The sequence below is a fragment of the Glycine soja genome, chromosome 4 (genome assembly GCF_004193775.1).
Source record: "Glycine soja cultivar W05 chromosome 4, ASM419377v2, whole genome shotgun sequence".
NCBI classification, from domain to species: Eukaryota; Viridiplantae; Streptophyta; class Magnoliopsida; order Fabales; family Fabaceae; genus Glycine; species Glycine soja.
In genome coordinates, this window is record NC_041005.1 from 51,031,457 (window position 1) to 51,056,892 (window position 25,436).

At 32.6% G+C, this 25,436-nt stretch overlaps 2 protein-coding genes across 4 annotated transcripts; one reads left to right on the forward strand and one right to left on the reverse strand.

Moving 5' to 3' along the window:
* Positions 1-12,323: 12,323 nt before the first annotated feature.
* Positions 12,324-15,449, reverse strand: LOC114410392 (cyclin-A1-1-like). Its single transcript, XM_028374327.1, has 11 exons — positions 15,158-15,449; positions 14,690-15,065; positions 14,447-14,583; positions 14,194-14,286; positions 13,877-14,010; positions 13,693-13,768; positions 13,528-13,604; positions 13,401-13,434; positions 13,059-13,208; positions 12,830-12,964; positions 12,324-12,701 (listed from the first exon to the last, which is right to left on the reverse strand). Exons 1-11 carry the CDS (start codon positions 15,335-15,337, stop codon positions 12,639-12,641), a joined length of 1,455 nt encoding a protein of 484 aa, XP_028230128.1. The 5' UTR covers positions 15,338-15,449; the 3' UTR covers positions 12,324-12,638.
* A 3,110-nt stretch (positions 15,450-18,559) lies between these two features.
* Positions 18,560-24,949, forward strand: LOC114410393 (replication factor C subunit 4-like). Of its 3 annotated transcripts, none has more exons than XM_028374328.1 (13): positions 18,560-18,802; positions 20,233-20,292; positions 20,375-20,453; positions 20,539-20,618; positions 20,809-20,931; positions 21,030-21,099; positions 21,183-21,256; positions 22,162-22,282; positions 22,398-22,460; positions 23,395-23,454; positions 23,985-24,110; positions 24,208-24,291; positions 24,452-24,949. In XM_028374328.1, exons 2-13 carry the CDS (start codon positions 20,249-20,251, stop codon positions 24,554-24,556), a joined length of 1,029 nt encoding a protein of 342 aa, XP_028230129.1. In that variant the 5' UTR covers positions 18,560-18,802; positions 20,233-20,248; the 3' UTR covers positions 24,557-24,949. The 3 variants fall into 3 exon arrangements, with proteins under 3 accessions (XP_028230129.1, XP_028230130.1, XP_028230131.1); XM_028374329.1 differs by having other exon boundaries at positions 20,236-20,292; XM_028374330.1 differs by lacking the exon at positions 18,560-18,802 and adding an exon at positions 19,441-19,501.
* Positions 24,950-25,436: the final 487 nt, after the last annotated feature.

A 25,436-nucleotide genomic window follows, 5' to 3' on the forward strand; every position in this document is an offset into this window, starting at 1 on the left:
TTAACTATTCAAATCTTTCACCAGTGTACTGATCCTAATAACTTCTAGTTATTGGGACCTATTTTGATTATGTTATATTTTTAAAACTAATTTTGTGTTCTCAAATTAAAATTTATAATTTAAGTAAAATTTTGGATTTTTTTTCAAGTGTTTGGAGATTTTTAAAAGCTAATGATTTAATTTTCATAAATTTATATACATCTTAATCAATTTTAAGTGCTTTTCAATTTGGATAAAAGTAACACATTAATATCAAATGCTATTAATTAATTTTTTTGGATATTTTTCAATCTTTCAAAATGAAAAAATATATTAATAATATATAATTCGAACAAAAATCAGTTAATTTAAAAACAACTTTACGTAGGGAAAAAACTCAATCAAATAAGTCGTATATATCTAAAAAAACTTAAATTCAATATACTATCTTAAGTTTCGTATTTAAAATAGTTCTTATGAGTAAATATATAACTTCAAATAGGATCACAAACCTTTCGAAACTTGGAAGGACACAGGTATGGTCGCCCTCAACAAACAAGCATACTCGAAACCTTTAAAATAGCAGTAGTATAAAAGCATCTAAGATGTTCTTTTGTAAGATAACATATTATATAGTTGGGATGATTTATACATACCGAAAATTTTAATAACTAGTGAGTTTTAGTATTTTTATTTGGATATTTTAATATTTAAATAAAATAAAGTTAGTTATAAATTAACTCTCGAAAATATAGTGTATACATCTTAATTGCCGTATAATTTATACCAATGTAAAAGTGCTGGGTTTTTTTTCCCCAAACATAGTGATAATTACAATGATCAAACTCTTCTTCTTCTTCTTCTTTTTTTTTTCTCTCCATGCATTTTGCACGTTGTTGGTAGTATATTATCAAAAACTCTTATGTAAGGGACTAGTTCCCACCCTTTGTGATGTTAGAGTTTGAACTTTTGTTGGGGGTGGGTAGGGGGATGAGATTCTTCTCGCTAGGTAAATAGCATAATACGTAAGAACTGGTAATGTGAAATTTATTTCTGCATTTGTCTATTCTTTAAGTATGTGATATTATTGTGGTGGAGAGAACTAACCTTAATTATTGAAGTTTTTTGGTCAAAAGTAAAATTAGGGAGAAAAAATTATAAGATGCATAAGGCCAATGCAAGGTTGATTTTTTTTTTTATTTGATAATGTTACACTAACATTATTGATATTATTTAGGTTTGAATTGGGTGGAACCTCCAGCCACATTCCACGGTTCAAATGAAAGTGTTGTTGCCACTAAATTGAGGAATGAGATTCAAGCAAAGTAAAAGGAATTTGAACTTATCCTTTGGAGGAAAGGAAAAACCACCGTAAGAGAAAAATTATTTTTTAGGAGAAACTCATAACAAAAGATGATAACCTTATTATAATAACACGTAGTAATTGATGTTTGATGTTAGACTATTTTAGTCTAAGAGTGGCTAGTATAATCATAGAATGATCTTAATGAAAAGATATTTAATGTAATAATTGTTAAACTTAAAACTATATTAACGTCATTTGAGAGTTATTTCTAAGTTATTTAAAAAGTTATGCTCTTCTCACTTTATTAAGGATAATTTGGACATTAAAAGAAAAAACTCAAAAGGATTCACGGAGATTTATAAAAAAAAAATTAAAAAAGTAGATTCTCACTAAAAGATAGCTTATCTCTTCTTAATTTTCATGTAAGAAAAGGTGATATTGTTAATAAGTTGTCTTATTTTGATCGATCATTTATAAAAAAAAAAATGTATCACATACAGTTATTGTCCTTTACAAAAAACATTGTCTCTTTTTATCGCTTGTTTATGAAAATAAAAATCATATATAACATATTTTTATAAATAAGAGACTAAAAAGAAATATAATCTTTGTAAAATAACAAATATAATCTTTTTTATAGAAAAGGTATTTAACCCTTTATACTACATGTTAATTTACTGGAAAAATAATAACAGCGATGAGTTGTTGAAAAATTAAAAAGGATTACTTTAACACTTCTTTACAAATGATGATAAGTAATAATTGTTGTCCTTCTTAAAATAATATTGACCACCCCACTCCCCAATTCTAGTAGAATAATTCTCTGATGGGACTTCTAGTATATTCCATTTGGCATTGAACATCTTTCACAGTTCCAATTAATGATGCCCAATGAAGTGAGTGGTAAAAAAAATCGTTCACATTGACAACTATGATGTAATTGATTTGAACTTAGACAGGAAATAATATACAAATAGTTTGACTTGATGTGATTGAGTCATTTTTTTAAGTGAATAAAGACGGAGTAAATATCAAGAGATTTATACCAATGAATCATGAGTAATTTCATAAAAAAATTTGATATCACACTTTAATCCAAAATTTTTAGGATTCAGATTTACGAGTTTTCTTCTCACTTATATAATACTCAACTTTTCTACTCAATGTGTAAAACTTCACCTTACACTGTATTCCAATATCTTTTCCAGAAGTGTGATCCATGTCCTATACAAAACCAGAGGAGATTTATAGACTTAACTCATTTCGGCCTGCACTATGTCACTATGGTGCATTACTACAGAGTGTCTTGTATTCCAAGTAATATGCTGCTTGATTTTTGTTGATTTGGGATATATTGGATTTTGACTCTGGTTGAAATAACATTAGATTTTTGCTTGATTCCATGTATTTGATGCTTTTTTTTTCATTTACTGGAAGTTGATATCATGCTTTGTCCTTCTTCTCCATTTTAGTAGAACAGAATACTTCTTTTCTGTTGTAATTTGGATATTTCCTTATTACCAACTTGGACATGCCTCATGCTAAGTTTGGTACGTAGCAATACTTGTTTGCCTAAAATAAAAAATAAAAAATAGCTAAGCATATTTAAAGTATGATAGTCTCCGGTAAAAGATACCAATAGTTTATAATATATATATATATATATATATATATATATATATATATATATATATATATATATAAACTTTTCCTCCCTTTTCTTATGATCAAACACTCACTCTAATTCTTAAAATTGAAAAAGCATTGTCACATTAGTGTTTGAATCAAAGGAAATTTTAAAAAAAACCTAAAAGCGTAAATCAATAATCACATTGTCAATTTTTTTTTAAAAAAAATCACATAATATTAACATATATGTTAGGAATAAAATAATAATAAATAGTTAAGTTTACAAACTTATTTGACATTTTTGAAACTTATTTGATATTTGACTAGTTTGAAAGACTAACTTGATAATGTCTTCCAAAGACTAAAGTGATTATTCAATCTTTTGATGTTGTATCTTTCACATAATGGAGGAAAACTTTTATGGTCTCACCATTTATTTTCTTCTCCACATTTTCTGTCGGCAATCTCTTCTCATGTCAGTTTTCACCCATTCAAACGATGAGTAGTGGAGGAAGGGTGAGTGCTTGGAGGGAATAATGGACTAATGGAGGACTCTCACTCTTAATATCCGGAGAGAATAATAATAGTCTTTAACTATTGGCTGAAAGGCAATCTGAATTTAAAAGAAACTAACGGAGTACTTGCATGTAAAACCACATGAACACTGCTACTAACCAAAGAAGTAAATAATGCTAATGAGTAATGAGATTATTGAGACACCTGTCAAATATGTTTATCTTAAGCACGTGAATTATGAGACTTGTGTGAGAAACATGTACTACAATTCTATTCGCATTTTCCAGCAATATACTTACTGTCTTTAAGATAGCAACTTGCATAGGTTAGATGGTTGTGCGTCTTGTGACCCTGTCATGTTAATTGTTAAAGCCACCTTCAGTCGTAAAGAAAGAATGTTGTTGACAGATGGTCCAAATGCATTCTATGGAAAGGGCAAACACAGAGACTGAGTTTTTATACTTGATGTTGCAAAAACTGTCAGATTCCTAGGATAAATATCTTACAACTATATATATATATATATATATATATATATATATATATATATATATATATATATATATATATATATATACACACGGTTGAAATCACGACTATTTTTTTTCTCTCTTAAAAACAATTTTATTATTCGAGTTGAACAAGATAATTATAACTGATAAAATTTTTCTTCCAAGTATTTAAGACAGTTACTTAATGCTTCAACTTACTTTGTTTGAATTAATTATTTGTAAAAAATATTTTGACAAATATTTAATTTATTATTTTTGTTAAATCGATTCTAACAACTTTAATTTTCGGATTTTTACAGCTCAAAGGATTATGCATGAGGTTGAGAATGGTATTGCTTTTTATGAAAATTCTTGCCTGAACATTAAAATAGTTTAAATATAAAATTATTGGTTTAATATTTATGTAATGACAAAAAAAATGGATTTATTGTTGCTAATTAAAATTGTCATTTTAGTCCCTAAATTTTTTTATTTTTCTTTTTTTGTCCTTCAATTTTTTAGAGTAGCCAACGTCTCAACAGTTTTTTTATTTCAAGTTGTCCTCTAGTTTTTGGTAGCAAAATCATGCAATGAGAAAGAACACAAAATGTAACAAATGGAGGGAAATTGACAAAAGAATTGATAGGAAAGATATCAAGCTTAGTGATCTAAAACATGGTAAAAGCCATTATGGTGGGAAGCAACCAGGACGCTGCCTCCTGCTTTTGCCACGTGAGAAACAGGACTTACAAATTGACCAAAGCACGAACAAGATATTTGTTTCTCAGTTTTCAGGCATTTCTTTCATCGCAACTTATTCAAGATATTACAAATACCGATGAAGAAACTCAGATATCTATATTATTAAATTAGGTTATCTAACTCGAAAGTTTAAATAGAAGCGAAAAAATTTTATATCAACTTGTAGACTCGTAAGAGTCTACTTCATATAAAATAATAACAATATATTTACAAATCATATACTAATTAAACATTTCAATAATATTATAAAACAACACAATAAATCATTATCAGAATATTTAAATAACTAAGTCTAATAATAATATATCATTCCTAAATAATAATTTGCAAACGTTACCGTAGTGGTAGATCATTCTCATCAAGGATAATGTTATTGGAGAACAAGGGTTTCATAATATTAAATGTAAGAATTTTGTATCTGAGAATATCAGACGAATGAATGTATCTTAAATGCTAAACAAACAAAAAATAATTCAAAATGACTTACATTTTGATCTAATTTTTTTAACTTGTTAACTGGTTGACTCGGTAGTAAACTCGAGAGTCTACCGAATCTAATTAGAGTTTATAAAATTTACCTAGAATCTACTAAAAAAAGAGTTTATTCAAGAATCTAACACGAATATTTATTGGCAAATGACATGCATCTGATGCTCAACTAACAATGAACCCAGAGAAATCACATCACATTTTTTCGGTAAATTCATTTCATGCTCTGAACAAGGGAAGCCTCACTACGTGCATATGAGAATCCAATCCCATAAAGAGTGACCAAAAGATGTGCATCATTTATGGAACAGCTGGAGAGAACTCTTCATGGAAATCACATGGCCTAGTATGCCGTTCCACTGGTCAGACCATAGAAAAAGAACACCAGTTCCTTCAATACATCTCAATGATATTTGTGTCAAACGTTTCTTGGTCTAGATAGCACGTGACATATCTTCCAACTATGTTCTTTATAGGAAGTGGTCCCCTATTCATCATCAGAGACGGTAAGGTTCAAGATGAAGAAGGGTACTAAAAGATAATAATTACAACAAGTGCTTTTATATTAAGATAAGCACACGGAATAGAGATTAATGCTTCACATTACAACAAGTGCTTTTATAAAACCATATTTTCTTATTTCACTTTATATATCAAAACTAAACAGAGACACTGATTTAAACAGATCAATCATATTATACATCAAAACATTCAGAAAATAACGCCTCTCCCAGAAGATTAAAATTAATGGAAAAGGAAAAATGGAAGTTAGTATTCAGTAACATATAACAGTAGTTACTTACCAAACATGGGAATCATAACTATTGTTACGATTATCCCCCAACACATAAACATGACCATTGGGCACATGCTGCAAGGATACAAGTAATATGAGGAATAGAAAATTATGAATCAATAAACAAAAAAGTAAAGAATTAAACATGTCATTTGAATTCAAAGAACCATAAAAGAGATGGACAGAACGGGTGAAGGTAAAGGGGCAATCCTTAATAAGATAAAATGGAGCTTTCACATTATCTATTGGAATGGTGCACAAAGTGAAAGGAGCACAGTTGGCTATTAAGCAAAGCCATTTATCCTAGCAATTAGGGCCGTATGCAAATTGAGACAAGCTAAGCACTTGAAGTTCAAACTTGACTCCTAAAAGAAAGATGTTGTTCAACATTGGCTCCCTTGTTTAAATGAACCAAATCTAAAGCTTGAGTTTGCCTTGCTTAAAAATCTGAAGCTTGGGCTCAACTCATATATGGATCAATTTTTTTTGTTTGTTGAGCTAGAATACCACAAGCACGTGGATAAACTGGTGTGGGATTGTTCCGGCTTAACTAGGTTCGAGTCCTGGGTACACAATTAGATTACGGCTCAAACAGGATTACCTCCAATGGAATATACGAGTGGTTTAGACAAAAAAGAATAATTCACGTCATAATTATTGAATGAAAAAGGATCATAACAATTAACAAGGATCTCACAGTTAATTGCATTGTGTATGCTGGTGGCTCTGCTATGAAATCTTCCTGCTGAGCAACACCATTGATGTAGAGTGCCCCATGATTAACCTGCATTTGAATATTGAAGTGAGAAAAACCAGATGTACGTGCTATTTCTCTATGCCATCAAACAAATTATTACTCATTTGGCTTGACTAACAAAAAAAATATTTTTCATTGTCAGGACGTTCACAATAAATCATTTGAATCAATTTATTTCCAGTGTTTGTCATAGTAGCACATGAAACAGTGACTAGTTTCAAAGATAATATCTTTGACGAACAATGTATTTTAATTAAAGGAAACTATTAATGGTTCAAAGAAGATCTGTAATATTCTAAAACTGTCTAATAATTATTTAAATATATATTTTAGTAGAAGAAAATAATAGGTTGTTATAATTTTTTTAGTAAAAGAAAAGATTATAGAGGTTAATATAATAATTTATTAGATAATTGGTTTAATAATAATAATAATAAAATTGGTTTTAGCTAATTTAAAGTGACGTACAACTCTTATATAAGAATTTCCTTCGCACAATGCAATCTACTTTAATAGGATGTGTCCGCGTTATAATTAGTGTTTGGTAACATATGCCACGTAGCGTCTAAGATGGGGACTGAACAAGCTTCTTAACAACTATGGGCGTTTATTTCACGTTGTTCTTTATTTTATTTTTTAAATACTAGGATAGAAATATATATATATATATATATATATATATATATATATATATATATATATATATATATTAGAAGTTCATAAGAATTTATTTTTGGGTATATTACATTCAAGAATATTATATCTTTATATTTCAAGAAAACTTTATTCCAGTGAGAAGGAACCAGTACATGATATTCTTACGGAAATTGAAGTTATTTTCTATAATAATTATCTATTTTCATTACATTTTACTATATTTCTTTGTTTCTTTTTCTTTTTAATTTTTTAATTAAATAAATTTTAATTTTTTTACATTTACTAAATTCCAACCAAACATGTCTATGACAACAATATTTCCGAGCATAATATTTGTAGGAATGTAATTTTCATGATTAAGAATAATGATGAATAACCTCTTGTATAAATTTTAAGTAAGAATTTTTGTAATTACAAATAGAATCTTTATAAATTCTATATTTAAAACAGTTTTTGATAATAATAATTTCATTTTATATAGAAAATTCCTTCCTTATAATAAAGTATTTAATGAGTTTTTTTTTAAAAAAATTAATGAGTTTCTATAAACTCAAGTATCAACGTTAAAAAAGAATTGACTAATGCATGTTTACTCGTCATTTAAACTAACTTGATTATATTAAATTCAATTCTTTGTTTTTATCTTCTTCTTTTTACTTTATAAGGGAAAATAATTTTGAAAAACAAACTATTTTCATAATCAAAAGCTATATGAGACTAATTTTCACGAATATCAATAGAAGTAAATTTTACTTTTCTCAGCACTCTACCAGCAAAGACTTAAAATATGAATAAGCAAACAAAAAATTAAGAAATTAAGTGAGCAATTTAACTTGTTTGGTCAAGAATGTACTCATTTTTTCTTCTAATCATCAACATATACCTTTAAAAATATTAAAAGTACTTATTGATTTGATTTATTTTATAAAAATAACCCCTTATTTTTCTTCAAAGTTTAAGAAAAAAATTAAATTAAATAATAATTTTAAAATGTTAATATGTATTTTATTTAATTTATTTCTAAAAATACACATTGTTTTATCATTTTTAATATAAAAAACTTTAAAAAATATGAATTATCTAAAAATAATATTTCTAGACACGCATTTAATCTTTTTTAATTTTAAGAAAAGCTCTAACGCTGACCAAATTAAAAATCCAAATTCCAAACTGTCATGTACTTAATGTTGGTAAACTTATGAATCATGACTAACAAGAAATGCACGAGACTGGAAAAACCAAGTTTTGGTTTCCAGGAGCAAGTATTCCAAAGTGGTTCGATCACCAAAGCAAGGGACCTTCACGTTCTTTCTGGTTTCGGAAAAGGTTTCCTCCCAAAGTTCTTTGTATTCTTATTGCACCTGTGGACATGAATTTTGATGTTAGACCCATGGTGTTTATCAATGGCAACGATTTTTATCATTGTGACAATGAATTGGTGAGGATGTTGAAATTAGATCATACGTATCTCTTTTATCTACAAGTGTTACATTTCGATAATAATCTGTTTGAAGTGCCTTTAGAAAAGGAATGGAACCGTGTGGAGGTTACATATGCAGGTGTGTTAGAGAATTCAATCATTAAAGCAACCGGAATCCATGTATTCAAACAGGAAAACAGCATGGAGGATATTCGATTGGTTGATCCTTTTAGTTCTCAATCATGAAACTGCTCAGTGCTAAAAAAGCATAAGTTTGTGGACATGCATGCAAGTTCTATAGACGCAATTTGTGCAACAGTAGCAATGTACGTTTTATGGTCATGTTTATTGGACAGGGCATGTACTTCTCGTTTTTTTTTTCCTACTCAAGCAATGCAGTCATTGTATGATAATCTGAACTCGGACTCAAATTCAATGGAGCTCAAAACAGATCGATAAGGGGCACCATTTGTTTCAACTGTAAACTATCCTGTGGCATGCTATATCACAGTAACTAATTTTAATTACTTAATTATTTTGAATTTTCAAAATGGAACAAAAGAAAAGTGCTAGGGCTAGAGTGATCAATTGGATATGGAGTGCATGTTTAATTTTTTTTTGTTGTTGAAGAATATATAGGAATTCAATTTTGATGGTTCTTTGTCTTCTCCTTTCAGGTGTTAGATGAAGTATATATCAAAATCAGCTGAGGTAGATGATCCTTAACCTGTAGCATGTCAAAACCAGTTGTCGACCTACTTGATTTGGACCATAAAGAGTCACTTATGTTTGCTTACTCGTGATAATCCATGATGGATTCCCCACTTGGTGCCCAGCTTATGCTGCTTACACTATCATCAGATACAGATATGGCTGTCAACAATTGTAAATTTTAGATACAAATAAGAAGTTTTAGATGATAAAAAATTCATAATCAATAGAGAAGACAAAATCCATAATTAAGGATACATAATGGCCAGAAGTATATGAAATGAAACACCTATTAAGTTCGTGCATATTTGGTATGATATTTAAGAATTGATTCAAAGTTTAAAATTGATTTTGGATATATTTTAATATATTTGATTTATTGATAAAAAAGAATTTTAAATTAATTTTCGATCCATAATTGATTCAGGATTAAAATAACTTTGAATAACTTCTGCAGTAAATCCTAAACTTTACTTTAAAATCAATTTTAATCATCATCAATCTTATAAAATCAATTTCCTTGAAAAATTAATTTTATCAATACAAATCAAAATTAATTTTACCAACAAGATTTTTTTTCTATTAAAAGACGGGCTTAAAGGGCCAAAACAAAAAAAGAAACTTATGTCTAAAGATAACAGTTGAATACATGAAAGTTAATGATGGGATATGTAAATATATTTGTCTAAAGATGGAATGAGTAATTCTTGTTTGGGTGTCTGATAGTGACTTACCCCTGCACCAAGTAGAAGCTTGCCTAACTGGAGTTTTAGTTGCCGAAGAAATTAATGCTTTCATATAACTCTGCACGTGTTAATCTACCTTTCTTTTCTTGTTTTTTATTGAATTTATTTGTTTCATGTTTATATTAATGAATTATGATGTGTATTGGGATTTTTTTGGTTGACATTTGATTTAAGATCACTGTAAAGTATCAGACATAACTACCAGCCGAATGGTGAAATATTCACCGTTATATTTAAGATTACGGCAAGCTTTATACACACAAAATAGGAGAAAGCTTTATACGGAAAAAAAAGAAGCTTTAATGGTAATTAGAGTTCAACTCTTAAAATAAGATAACGCACCTAAATTTTATCCTTTCTAAACAGTTGCAGGTCGGAGTAGATAAATTGGACAAAAATTTAGACATTGGCTCAATGGCTCCATTTACCCATTAATGATGCTAATAATACAAGTTGCTTCTTGAAGCCTTGTTTTCTTTGAATTTGTGGGCATATCTATAATCTATATGCACATTAATCGAAGCATATACAAGAATTCTAAATAGAGTAAACTACTAGTCCCTGAATGTAGCAAGTGGAACTGGTAGTTCCTGAGTGTAACTAAAGAAAAGTACGTTGGACGACAAATGCAGCATTCCGCTGACAATCGAGCTTGGGTGCTTGAGAACAACGTCATCCTTGGGGAGCACCCAGCCAGAATCCAAATCCCTCTCTTGAAAGACAAGCCCAGTGTTACCCCCGACGGAGAATATTTGGTATACGTATCGATCGGGTTCAAAGAATTTGTACGTAATGGATGCGGTTGATGGAGAGAGGAAGACGGAGGGTGCGTGGAATGACACCATGTGCAACTGGTCACCGGATGGTGACTGGATCGTTTTTGCCTCCAACCGGGTACTGCATACTACCAGCTCTACCTGATCCACCCCAACGGAACCGGGTTGAGGAAACTGATTGAAAACGGGTCGGGTAAGAAGTCGAACCACCCGTGTTTCAGCCCCGACGGGAAGAACATTGCGTTTGCTACGGACTATGCGGGTATTTCGGCTGAGCCAATCTCCAACCCGGATAACGCCCTGCCATATGGTGAAATATTCACCGTTGGATTGGATGGAACGCCTGCTTGGTCGCATAACTATATATACCCGATCAATGTTCAGAGGCAAAATGGTGGGCCCTATTGCTCTTTTGATGATTGTTATTTTCTCAACAAAATGCCCAATTCCACACGTGTGGCTGTGTCCAAGCCTCACTCTGCTCTGCAGTGGAACTTTGCATGATTTTTTTTTTTATGCTGTATTATCTAGGAAGCCAATAAATATCTGCTCTTGTAAGCCTTGCGTGTTCCTTGGCCTTATTATCATGAAAGCTTCAAAGGCACTGCATGGCTTGAGCGGGCTTAAATTATGGGTTATATATTTTCTATTATATGAAAAGTAGAATTTGCTTAGGTGGCCTTTATAAGGTAAGCACTGCTACTAATTAAATTAAACAATTCAAACATATTCACTAGCCCAGAATACCATGCTTACAATTGCACTATTATTAATAATACCATTTGTCACTCACTTTATGTACTAAAATTTGATGAGGCTTGTTAAATGCTTTTAATACTATTATTTTCTCTGTTTGATTGGAAAGAGCTTGTATAAGTTGAGTTTTAAAAGCTCACTGGGTCAAAGGCCAAGTTTTCCAAGGAATGCTTATCGAGATTATTACAAATTTCTTACCAATAAAGTCACATTAGTGATTGATTTGGAACCCACATTCATTGATTGTACGATGCCTATCTTTCTTTATCAATTGGACCAACTTTACGTAAACACTCCATGTCAAATAAAAGTTGGTGATGATGACAGAGGGGTTTTAATATGAGTAGTAGTATTTTCCAATCAAGGAATTTTGCCTCATATTTTCTGTTAATAAAAAGGTTGGTGATGATTACAAGGCACTTTTAATATTATTTTCCAATCAACGAATTTTGCCTCATATTTTGTGTTAATAATAAAAAGGTTGGTGATGATAGTTATCCAAATAAAACTCTAATTGTAAGTAAAGAACGACTCAATGCATACTAGGTAATGCACCTAGATTTTATACCTTCCAAACTGTTGCAAGAGTAGTAGCTTAGCTATTAATGATGCTACTGAAGCACTAGCTTAGCTAATAATACAAGTCGCTTCTTGAAGCGTTGATTTTTTTGTGAATTTGTGGGCATAAGAGTATGCACGTCAATGAAAGCAGATGCAAGAATTCTAATTGAGACGGAAGGGGTTGACAACTACATTGTACAGTGTGAGAGAAAGCATCTTTCTCCGGAGACAAGAAGTTACGTCAATCTAAGCCTATCCCAACCGAAAATTAGACTGTCATCTCTGCTCAATTCTGAAAAAATTCTGGGGGTATTGAAGGAGGGCAGTACTTCTTGGCCACATATTTGTACTGAAACACAAATAAATTATATGAGAAACTGCTCAAACACATGATCTGGTGGGAACAACAAATCTTAGCAATTAAGGGAGGAGGAGGAAGAAGGGTCTTGTGTATGAGGCAATGAGGCAAGTGTTTACCTTGTGCTGACTGTATTTCTCCCTAATTGCAGGCAAATTAGAATTAGGGCTGTTGCAACAAAGACGGTGAAGATCCTTTACGCAGACACACAGATCAGAAGGCTGGTACAAGGTGTAATGCTGTAATGTGGAATTCTGTTGCAAAAAATAGAAACACTATGTCAAGTTTACCGAAAACATTAAATACCTACAAGTTGGTGCACATAATTCTTTGTTATTAGCAGCATACCCATGGTTTCTTTGAAGGGAAAAGTATGAATTTGGCCAGGAAAATTGCTGAAGCGGCTACAAGTGATGGAGCATAACCAAGCATACTGTACTCCATGAGAGACAATTCAGCAATATAGTTTGTCAAGCACTCTAGTTGTAGCGAAGGGACCTGAAAAACCACGGGAAAAAAAAGGGGGGCAATACTTCAGAAATGGAAGCCGTAATAATAATAATTATGTGCAGTCAGTCACAATATATATAAATGCAGTCAGTACAAGAACAACAAAATGGTCCAACATTGTTGGAACATTTCCTATTACACGGGTGCATAAACGCCCAACAACTTAGGTGAGGACTATACCTCATCAACTCCTTGAGCTGCACGAACAAATCTTCTGTAAATCATACCAACAAAGAAAAAGTTTTGTATTAGAACGGCGTCAGATAACTTCAGACGGTCAATCTCATAGTTATTTGTTAACTACTACCTTAAGAAACATTTTACTGTTGGGGCTGTCATTTCGAACTTGAGAAAATTCAGGACAGCAGATTCCATCTGCAAAACCTGCATAGAATGATTTTGCTTAAAATGTGTACACCTCAACATACATAAAGAAATATAACTTGAAGCCGCAAAAGAATTCAACCCAAACCTCTTCTTTGAAGTATGTGTTATCAGTTATGTAACAAAATTCCTCCACCTGAGGTGCACAAATTTCCTCGTATTTACTGCCAACAAGAACATAAAACCAAATATCATTACTGCATTCATGCCTTCATATCAATGCTAGAAAGAAAAATGGTTAAAAAAACCCATCAATTTGTAAGCTTCCTTACGAGGCAATCATCATGGAGGCAACACCAAGTAACTGTAACCTTTGTCTGTTCATCACATTCCCTGATAGATACCGATCAATGTAGTTTACTGTCAAATACAATGTATCAGGTACTAGTCTATACTCTTCAGCCACCTGCAATTAGAAATTGACATTAGCATATAGCCATATATACACAATGAGGTGTGATACTGAACTATTCGAACCAACCATTATGTTCCCAACAATAAAATATTACTTAGATGTCCCCATTTGCAATATAATAACGTTAATACTTTTGAAGTTAACATGTGTTAGCCATCAACAAACATTGTTTACCTCGACAAGCCAGTCAATCAATATAGCACGCATGCTGGAGTTTATCTCCTTCTGAATTTTCTCCATGAAGTCTGTGGAAGGCCTTTTCTTTGCCTAAGATTTCAAAAATTGGAAACGAAAAGACTACTTAAACAATAATTATACTAATACTAATATTAATAGCTACATTTAGCATGTTTTCTGGTCATGAAAAAACTATAACTCACCAATAACAGATAACACTTTAATAGTTCAAATGTAGCATAGCTTTTACCTCAGATGCACGAAGGTGCTTGTAGATATCACAAGCAAAGGTTGCACAGAGCTGAGGATCCGCGTAATTATTATCAACATTGACAAATTTGTCCCCCTTCTCCAACTCAACAAGTATCTCTCTACTACATATGTTCCCTGCAAACATATCAATCAATATCACTACATTAGAAGACATTCATTAATTTCATAGATATGACCAAATAATTATTTTCTAGCAAAGGAGAAGAAGAAAAAATGAAACCTTCTGTAGAATCAGAGATGTTGAGATGGCTGAATGTTTTCCTCTCAATTGAATCAACGGCTGCAACATCACTATTGTCCACATATTCAATGTCAGGGCTCTTGAAGGAGTCACAAGAGGACATTGACTCATCCGTAGAAACGGACATTGTATCTGATTTACTAGGTGAAACATCCACCACCGGAGCCGGAACAGTAACGGTGGCAACTGGAGGAGGAGGAGTTGGTGGAGCTTCATTCTTTACAGGGAAAGAATTAGCCTTCGGAAAAATAACTGCGCTAGCGGGTTTCACATTCGCCAATGTGGGCCTTTTGTTCCCTGAACACGCCGGAACAACGTCTTTCTTGGTCTTGGCAAATTTAGCTGCGCATGGAACCTAGCAATGCAAAATTCGCAAGAACAATTAGTTAGTGATTTTCTTTGTTATGCATTTTTGTGGAATCGATTGAAAGGTGAATGAATTAATACCGAAGAGGAAGAGTTGCGGTGAGCAACGGTGTTGGTGAGGTTGGAGAGAGGAGGCCGCTTCTTGGCCATGTTTGTAGGAGCGGCGGCCAAAGACGACGTCGTTGAGGCGGATGCATGGCGTTTGGCCAAAGACGACGTCGTTGAGGAGGAAAACGACGAGCGACGATTCTGGGTCGACATTTTGAATTGTCGCTTATTCAAGAAAGAGAGCGTTACTACTGTCTTTTGTGCTTTAGTTTCGTTTGCGTCTTTAGCAGAGAAAAAAAGAAAGAAAAAAAAAAAGAGAGTGTGAAGAGAATGTGAGTGTAATAAATTGAGTTTAATAATGAGGCGGGGAAAAGGGAAGGTTTGAAATGGGGGAGGGGAGCATCTGGGCCGTAGGATTGGGCTTGGTGAGGAGCGGGGGACGCACGTGTGGGCCCCACTGCTGGCTATGAGCGATCTGATTGGATGCTGCGGCCACGTCAGCAGGGAGACATGCCCAGAATTCGAAGCTTTGGGTTTGAATTTGAATTCAAACGGTCACTTGGATCTGTCGTTTGCTGCTTGCGGAGCCAAACGAGTCCCAATTCCCAAACATGATCGTGCCAATTGTTAATATCCCCATGGATGCCAATTGAAAATATTTCCAATTCTGCACATTTTCAAATTTGTGCTTCAACAGCCTCGGACATTTAAAACTCCCCCCCCCCCCCCCCCCCCCCCTTGTTTAAGGGGAAGCAAATATTGAACATAATGGTAGTATCTTTTCTACGTAAAAAATGTTAGTAAATCACAGCAAATATAGTTATTGAATTTGGTAGTGTAACGATGCGAGTACAACAAATTTCAAATTGGACGTTCATGATTTGGAAACGATAGGACTAGTTAAACAAATTTCAAATGCAAGTACTGATGTTCATGATTTGGAGGGTTGTGTAAGAAAATCAAGTTGGATGCCTCTTGAAAAAATTGTCAGTTTAATTGTGTAAATTTCAAATTTGTATGTACTTGGAACTTGGAATGTTACCTAATTTTAAACTGGTTTTTTAAGGGAAGAAAATCCTTTATAGTATAGTTTTAACCACACACAAACCAGAAAACTAATGACAATGTTCATATAATTGGACAAATTTCAAATTTGTGCTTCAAGAATTTATCCATTTTTAAATGAACAAATAGGCTATATAACAACAGTGTAAACAATTTTTATATTATTATCTAATTAAAAAATAAACATGTATAGTAAATTTATTAATCTATGTAGAAGTTAATTAAAAGTCATATCATCTATTATTATTTTTTATTAAATTATAATATAAAAAATTACACATTTTAGGAGAAGAAAATCTTTACCAATTGATTTTGCACTTGAAAAAATGTTATGACACATCACTCAATCGTCAAACCAAAAACTTGTGTTTGAAAATCAAACACATGTTAATATCTCCATGCCTCCAGAAAGAAGTTTCAATTTATTTAGACACATCTTAATTTGTACTTGGAGAGGACACCTAAGTTTAAACTTATGTTGTTTTAGGGATGCTCAGACAATAAACTAATTTTCAAAAGCAATCCTCCAAATCATTGAAAGGTTGGCATTGTCAGAAAGATAGCGATCAATGCAGTTAACTGTCAAAAATAGTGTATCTCGTAGAAGCTTGTACTCTCTTCGGCAACCTACAATGTAAAGGCAACATTTGAAATAGAAACTCAATGAAGGATTTATTTCTTCTCTTGTTCACTCTCATGTTAACAGACACAAGGGCAACAACAAGTTTCATGGACCCAATACAAATAATTTGGATTCTACTATAATTGCTTGTGTTTTCTATTTGATAGCGTCAGAGGATTAAAATTAGTTAACAAACTAGCACAAAAAAAATTATAATAGTGTCAATTAAAATTTTCTATTTTCTAATGAAATAGAAAGTGTCACTAATTAGGATGTACAAGAGTACAAGACATGATAAATTCTAATCATGTATAGCAATAGGCATTTATGGAAAATTGGGTCATGGAGATTAAGAAAATTCCATAAATAAACATATCACCTTGACAATACCATTACCCACCATAGTTTACCTCCACAAGCTAATCAACAAGTGTTATCCACATACTAGAGTTGAGGTCTGTATCTTCTCCATTGACGACCTTTTAATTTCGTAAAACCATACATTGTTTTTGGTAATCTAAAACCATAAATTATACCAAAACAAAAGATGAAAAGAATTAGAAAGAAAGATTTATAAAAAAAAAATAGAAAGAAAGGATATAGGTTCTAAATCACATGCATAACCACATGTTCAGCTCTGTTGTAAAATAAAAGACAGTTTACCTTTTGTGTGAGACCAAATCACCCTTATAACGTATAGAGAATCCAGTCACAAATGTTAACTATTTTGCACTTGTTATGCCAAATCAAAAGAGCCTTATTTTATGCCAAACCCATTCACACAACTAACAATTGTGACAAGCGCAAATCAAAGAAAGGAAAGTACAAATGATGCCTATATACTACATATCACTCTAAACGTTACATAATATTTTTCCTTACTTGAACATGACTTATAGTTATATCGAATCTTTACAATAAACAATTAGTAATGTTTTAAAATTGAACTGCTATGAATCGGAAAAACGAAAAAGTATCGATTCATTGTTTATAAATTTATTTGTGATTGAATTAATGATAATTAAATATTTATCTTTCATATTTAATAGTAATAAATGAATATAATAAAACCATAAAAAGATAAAATTTTAAATTAGTATAAAACAAAAACATAATAGAAATTAAATAAAAATAATAGGCAGACCATATATATAGGCGACTTTTACTTATTTCAGTAATAACTTATTTTATTTTTTAAAATGAAAATAAAAAGAATAAAAAATATTTTCCATAACCGAATTGTAACAGTATTAAATAGTTTTTAAAGCAAATTATAATAATATTTCCTGAAATTTTATGTACACGTAATCCCACACTAATTTTTAATCCACTTTTTTTATCTATCGGTTTTATTTATGTTTCAAAGTAGCGAACTAACTAGTTCACCAGCTTTTGGATCGACCGAGTTGATCGAATTGGATATTTTTATCTTCACTTATATTTCAATTGTATTTAATTGTTTCAAATTTATTTTATTAAAAGTAATTCTAGCAAATACTAAATCAAGAGGCTAATGCCGACAAAAAAAATAATCAAGAGGCTAATATAACTCTTAAAAGTTTGATAATGCTAGAAAAAGAAATTTTCTAAAATTATTAAGACAAAAGAAATGGACAAAAAAAAGTTGACAATAGAAATAGACCAAAATAACCAAGATGAAAATCACTTCTGCCAAAAATTAAAAATGATGATGACATTTTGGTAAAATTACTTTCGGCGGGAAATGGTATTGCCGTATTGGCAATTTGGCATGTTCTTTAGCCGAAACCATTCCGGACCCTAAAATAAGAACTGAAAACCCTCCTCACCCACCCTAAACCCCCTTCTTCCAACTACGATTCTAAATTCCCAATTTCTTCCGCCGTTCGATTTCAGACTCTTCATTCGGGACTCGCCATAGTGATTCCTTCTTCGCTCCTATTCATTCGTTGCGTGCTCGTTCGGTTGTTCTCGTCGTTCCAGTGAAGAGTTCCATTTTAGTCCTACACCCTGTATTTGCTTTCTTCTCTCATTCTCTTAATCTTCCAATTCGAATGTTATTATTAGCATTTATTTCTTACTTTTCATTCAATATCCCCGTCCTTGTCTTCATAGCTGTTTGTTGAATTGACACATGGCCTACAATTTTGTCTACACAAATTTAACATGCGACACTAATGAAGGGTCTAACTAATGATTTTATCTGAAAATGTAAAAGGCTTTCGTTTTGCAAGGATAAATAGTTGTGGCAAGTTTATATACTTGTTTAGGTGTGTGATATATTGATACCATTGACACTAATCAGTAAGTTTGCTTTCACGGTTGTGGAATTCAAGTTGAAGTTAGCTAGCTACAAACACGAAGGAAAAGGAAACATGAACACCTGCTTGGTAAACAATATAACATTATGCAGTAATAACTATTTATTTGGGCTGGATTTGGCCATTTGGGTATAAAAAAATTTCATACTTTGGGCTGTTTGAACAAGGAAGGGTTTTGAACCTCAACATATAAGTTGCTGGTGTTCTGTGCTGAGATTATTTTCAGTCTGAAGTGTTTTTGACTGATTTGTGTTTTGCTTTCATGGTTTTACTGCAATTTCATCATTTGTTTTGCTGCAAGAAGACTTGAATCGAGGGTCCACTTCTTAATTTTTGGATCCTATTGTTTTTGTTTGAGGTTGGTGTGCAGTGCTCACTGATATGTTTCTGGTCAGTTGTTCCTCTATCTGTTGGTATGTTTGTTTGAACATCTATTTCAGAATGTGCAATGCAAGGTCATGGAATTTATTTGTAGCTACCCCTGTTTCCTTCTTGGTATCTTTCGTACTGCACTTTGCACCTTGTTTTTCATTAAATAGTTTAGACTTTTTAGTCACCTGTTTATCGTTGCTGCTTGCACTCTCAGTACATCAGATACACTCAAAATTTTTAGATATTTTCTTGACATTTTAAGAATCAATAGAAGTCACATTCAATTTGCACCATCTTCTGTATCCATATTCTACTGCTTCCATTTTGGTTACAAACAACTTACAAGTTTACTATTGGGTAGGCTTAGCAACAGGTTCCTTAGAACTAGGTCTGGTTTAAGTTCTCACCAAGGGAAGATAGTAACTGAAGTTCAAGTATGAGGTGAAGTCCCGCATTGGGTAGGAATGAGAAGGTTGAATATCATATAAGTGAGGATAAGACCCATAAATCTGAACCTTAAGGTTTTAGGTTAAGGTGTGGTGAAATTCATTTATGTGGTTTATTTGGTGATCCATTGGTGAAAATTTCTCCAACAGTAACTGTTATGGATCTAGCATTAGCATGCTCGATCTTCTTATATTATGATATGCATCCTCCTAGTAGCTATTTATGTTGCTATTTTTATGCATCATTGCCGATACGTTACTGCCTTGATATATGCTGTTTTAAACTTTTATTTCTTTTTTTAGTAGTGTGTGAGAATAGATGGCGCCAATCCTGCAGAGCACTCAGCCATGGGTCGAGAAATAGTAACATATTTTTGCTTTCAATTTTCATTTTTTTCTTCTATATCTTATATATTGCAAATCTAATTTTCCTGTTGTAACCCAGCCGGCCAAAGCAAGTGAAAGATGTTGCCCACCAAGATGAAGTTGTTCGAGTACTGACAAACACCCTTGAAACTGGAAGTGTAATTACTCTTTCTAAATCCATCCTCCTCCGTCTCCTCCTCATCCTCTTCTTCCTCATTGAATCGTATTGATCTTGTATTACAGTGTCCCCACATGCTCTTCTATGGTCCTCCCGGCACAGGAAAAACAACGACTGCCCTTGCAATTGCCCATCAGCTTTTTGGGTATGCCTTTTTTGCATATTTTCACAATTAGCAGAGCTAGTGTGTTTCTAGCTGTTTTCTTCCTTAACCTAAACTGGTGTGCCAAAAGGCACAATGGCACATGGACTTCTAAGTGTGTACAAGCACTTTTAATTCATCTCCTATCTGTACTGCCATGCTGTTGCTCATAATTTGTAATCATGTATTGCAGACCTGAACTCTATAAGTCTAGGGTGCTGGAGCTGAATGCAAGTGATGATAGAGGGATTAATGTTGTTCGAACAAAGATAAAAGATTTTGCTGCTGTTGCTGTTGGTACTAATCAGCGTAAAAGGTATGTGAAATCTAATTTTCTTTTGAGACCCCCCCTTCCTCCTTTCTCTACTTGTTAGATTTGTATAACTTCTTTCTTTTGGTGTTTTGATATTTCAGTGGTTATCCTTGTCCACCATTTAAGATTATTGTTCTAGACGAGGCAGATTCAATGACTGAAGATGCTCAGGCATGTTTTCTATGTTTTTGATTCCAAACTTTTTTTGTCTCATAAAGTTTTATGATTTCACACCATCTACAACTGCTGTACAGAATGCCCTGAGGCGTACAATGGAAACTTACTCTAAAGTTACAAGGTTCTTTTTTATATGCAACTATGTTAGCAGGTACCTTGTCTTCCATGCTTTTACTTTGGTATTTTACTATTTTTAATGTTGTACTTGTATCTTTAAGGAGCTAATGAGAATTATAGTTACTATGATAACATACTACTCAATCCCAAATAGCACATGGAGTGGCTGGCTCCAAAAATGCTATAGTGAGTTATAGGATGATTTCTATTTTGAAGCTATATACCAAACCACCTTTGATTTTCTGTTTTTTTTTCTTCAATTGGTGCTACACCAATCTTTCCTTGCATACAATCCTTTTATATGTTATCTCTTCTTGTGTGGCCATATATCCATCTTAACATTCTCATTTCTACCACTCCCATCTATTTCACTTGTCCTTTTAAAGTCCAACATTCACTACCATTGAGTATAGTCAGCCGTATAGAAGTATGCTTGTTGCCTCTTAGCATTTCCAAATTTGATGGATGTGTCTGGAGCTTTGCACAATATTGACTTTATGGGGCCCTTTGACTTTTTTGGCAGTCTTGACATTGGCATCAGTGTTAGATGATGCTACATAGTTTATAGCTGGCTGTATAGCAGTACACTTGTTTGCCTCTTAGCCTTTCCTAATTTGATTGTTATTTCTGGATTTTTGCACAATATTGAATTCATGGAGACTTTGACTTTTTTGGCTTCCTTGACATTGCGGCAGTGTTAGATGATGCTTAGCTGCAATTCTTTTTCCTCTTCACACATTCAAATTTGGCATGTAAAGTTAATGTAGTATGATGATAAAACTGTAGTTGTAACTTTGTAAGGTTCATGCAAAGTTTGCAGAAAAGTGATAAAGAATATTATATCGATTTAGTCTTTTTTCCCTTTGTTTTTGTCGATGCTTTCCAAGGAAAGGTGACACATTGACTTTTTACATTATATGGTTGTCAATTTTTTCACAGGATTATAGAACCACTTGCTTCAAGGTGTGCAAAATTCAGGTTCAAACCATTATCAGAAGAAATCATGAGCAGCCGGATATTATACATCTCCCAAGAAGAGGGACTCTGTCTTGATGCTGAGGTGGGAACCTTGCTGCTTATACAATGTAGTTTTATTCTTAATGGTTTAAATCCTTTGTCTATAGAGGTTCTGTTGATATCATAATGGATTATTTTAAGTGCCTTTGCTTCCACAGGCTCTTTCAACCCTGAGTTCTATTTCTCATGGAGATCTTCGTCGGGCAATCACATACTTGCAGGTGAGAAACATTTCCTGATTAGCATAATATATTGTTGAACATTTAAGTTATATGACTTCTATTTTCTTGTAATTTTCACTGGTGATTTAACTGAACCAGTTTACTTTGAATAACCTGTGGGTGTATATCTTAGAAGGCTATGCTTCAAACATATCCTGATGGACTCTACTAGTCTAATGAGTAACTATCCATGTGTATTAATAGTGTACTTACTGCCTTTTGGGATATTATAATTGATACAGGCAAAACTATTACTTTTGGTAATATTACTTAGAAGGATTGTTTTGCTGTTGGCTGTTTGATTTTGGGGATTCATGCTTTCATTTTTTATGCATATCTAGTGCTGAATCAACAATTAAAGCCAATTGAAAGATGATGCAGTGGTGAGGTCACAAGTTCCTTGCTGATATGAGAGGAGAGCCTCTACTATAAATGGAAGTTGTTTGATTGTAGTTTATAGGAATGTATGTTTTCATTGTTTATGTTTTAAGGATAAAATTCAATGGAAAGATGCAGTGGAGAGTCCACAAACATCAGGCTGATAGGAGTGGAGAGCCTCTAGTTTAAATGGAAGTTGTGTAACACCGAGGATTTTGTTGCCTTAAGAATCATGCTTTCTGTTGAAACTTGGTAGAACATAGTGTGTTGTGATCATGGCTACTTATTTGCAACCTGTTCGATCCTTCAAAATTCTTTTTTTTATAGGACTTGCCTTTCTGTCAGTTTCCATTTAGATTTTACATTTTTACTCACCTTAACTAATTTTATTAGCATAAATCATAAAATGGAATTATCTTGTGTGCTATAATTTAATACAAATCATACTATCACCAGGAAATGTTTATTTCTTAAATCAAGACTGTCATACTAAAAATAAAGGGATTGTATGTATATCCTATTTATTTTTTGAACTAACTTGGTATTAACATTGCAGTCTGCAGCTCGCTTATTTGGATCTTCAATTTCTTCAGAGAATCTGATTTCTGTGTCTGGGGTAGGTTGCGGCACTAATTTCCTGTGGCTTGTTCTGTTTATATTTTCGAAGAAAGCAATTACATATTTTAAGTTCTTTATAACATTATTTTGTATGATGTTTGCATGTCTGATGATTCACATTGTGCTAGAGAATTGACATAATTATTAGCTGAAGGACATGGATTTTGAATTGCAGTTTTGGCTTATTCTTATCATAAGTGATTTTCACTTTGACTTTTTTAATTATACGGATCAAAAGTTTTTTTCTGATAATAGTGTGGTGCCTTGATATATAAGTTCACAAAATTGCTGTCTATATGCCATTTTGTGAATCATTGGAAGTCAACACTGCATCTATTCCTTCAAGTAGCCTCCTATGTGGGGTCTTCTACCCAAGCTGTGTGCCACTTTTTTTTGCAACATTAACTAATCTTCAGTTCAGTTGGTTGTGTTTTTTTGTGACATCATTTCTGGTAATTCTGTAATAGAGGACCTCTTCTTTTTCTCCATTCCTGTTTGCCCTGACATTCTAAAATCTCAAATTATCAGGTTGTTCCGGCAAAGGTTGTGGAGGAACTTCTTAAAGCTTGCAAAAGTGGTAATTTTGATTTGGCAAACAAGGAAGTCAACAATTTCATTGCAGAGGGATATCCAGCTTCTCAGATGCTTACTCAGGTCTTGATTTTGCCTGTTTCTGTTTCACTGGGCCTGTTTCATTAAGACTTCAACTATATTACTACTTTGAGACTTTCTTTATTTTTTTTTTTTCTAGTTATTTGAGTCCATTGTTGAAGACAATGACTTATCTGATGAGCAAAAAGCAAGAATATCCAAGAAGCTGGGTGAAGCTGATAAGGTGACTCTTACCCGCCCCCTATTTACTGTTCCTAGACATGGCTTTACCACATTATTATTTGTTTCTGCTGGTATTTTAACTATTAGGAGCTTCAAAAGTTTACTGAAATGCATTTTCCTATTCCGGGTACAATTCTCACTTGTTCCTTATGGGATTGCAGTGCTTAGTTGACGGTGCTGATGAATACTTACAACTTCTTGATGTGGTCAGCAATACAATGAAAGCTTTTAGCAACATGCCAGAAGCATTTGCTTACAAATGTTAGATATTGGATAGTCAGCAAAGCATATCGGAAGGATAAATTATTCTGCTATAAAGAAAAAGAATAACGTGTAATTAATTCTGTATCTTCGGGTATCTAGGCATGGTTTATGCCATGATCAGTCAGTGTAGGTGTTCTTGGACAAAATCAGATTTGGTGTACGTTTTTAGCTTGCTTTATGTAGAAGTGGATTTTGAAGAATTCATCCAGCTTGGGTAATTAATTGCACTCAAGTAAAATGGCCCCGTAACAACCAATTGGATAACTAGCATAGTACATTCCTGCGTACAGAATTGACGCTTCTTCGGATTAAGTGAAGAGTATAAATGGAACAAATTTACTGTTTTTGCACTCAACTATAGTATATAAAGCAGTTAAGCACTCCTTTCATCTCAATTCCATTGTTTCATCCCAGAACGAATTCAATGCAATTTCTTAATCTAAATTCAGCTGCAATTCATTTCGTTTGGTTCCTTACTGATTTGATTTTATCAGTATAGAATTTAGTGTAAATAAAAAATAGTATGCGTTCATCTTATTTCGTCTAGTTTAATAAGCATATCCGCATTAAGGTTTGTCTTTAATACTTAATGTATTTCTTGTCGGAGCTCCCCTCCACCCCAAAATTGCATCCACCTGACTTATAAGTTTTTGCTGAATGACCTAACTTATAAGTTATAACTTAATGCATAAAGGGATGATTTGGTTGTGTTCAAATTGTTAGCAAACGAGAGAAAATTTTCAAATTTTATGTGGAATACACACCTTACTATTTTAATTTAAATATTTCTTCTCAATTTATTTTTCCACAACCAAATTCACCTTCAACCTTATATAATTGCATTTCAGTTTAACATTATTGATCAACATAAGCTTTAAGAAT

Excerpts from the sequence above, each read along its gene's own strand:
- LOC114410392 (XM_028374327.1), bottom strand. The coding sequence starts at position 15,337 with ATGTCGACCCAGAATCGTCGCTCGTCGTTTTCCTCCTCAACGACGTCG. Across the intron at positions 14,287-14,446 it reads AGCACCTTCGTGCATCTGAG|GCAAAGAAAAGGCCTTCCAC; the intron begins GTAAAAGCTATG and ends TTGAAATCTTAG. Across the intron at positions 13,605-13,692 it reads ACACATACTTCAAAGAAGAG|GTTTTGCAGATGGAATCTGC; the intron begins GTTTGGGTTGAA and ends CATTCTATGCAG.
- LOC114410393 (XM_028374328.1), top strand. The coding sequence starts at position 20,249 with ATGGCGCCAATCCTGCAGAGCACTCAGCCATGGGTCGAGAAATA. Across the intron at positions 20,619-20,808 it reads ATTGCCCATCAGCTTTTTGG|ACCTGAACTCTATAAGTCTA; the intron begins GTATGCCTTTTT and ends CATGTATTGCAG. Across the intron at positions 23,455-23,984 it reads ATCTGATTTCTGTGTCTGGG|GTTGTTCCGGCAAAGGTTGT; the intron begins GTAGGTTGCGGC and ends TCAAATTATCAG.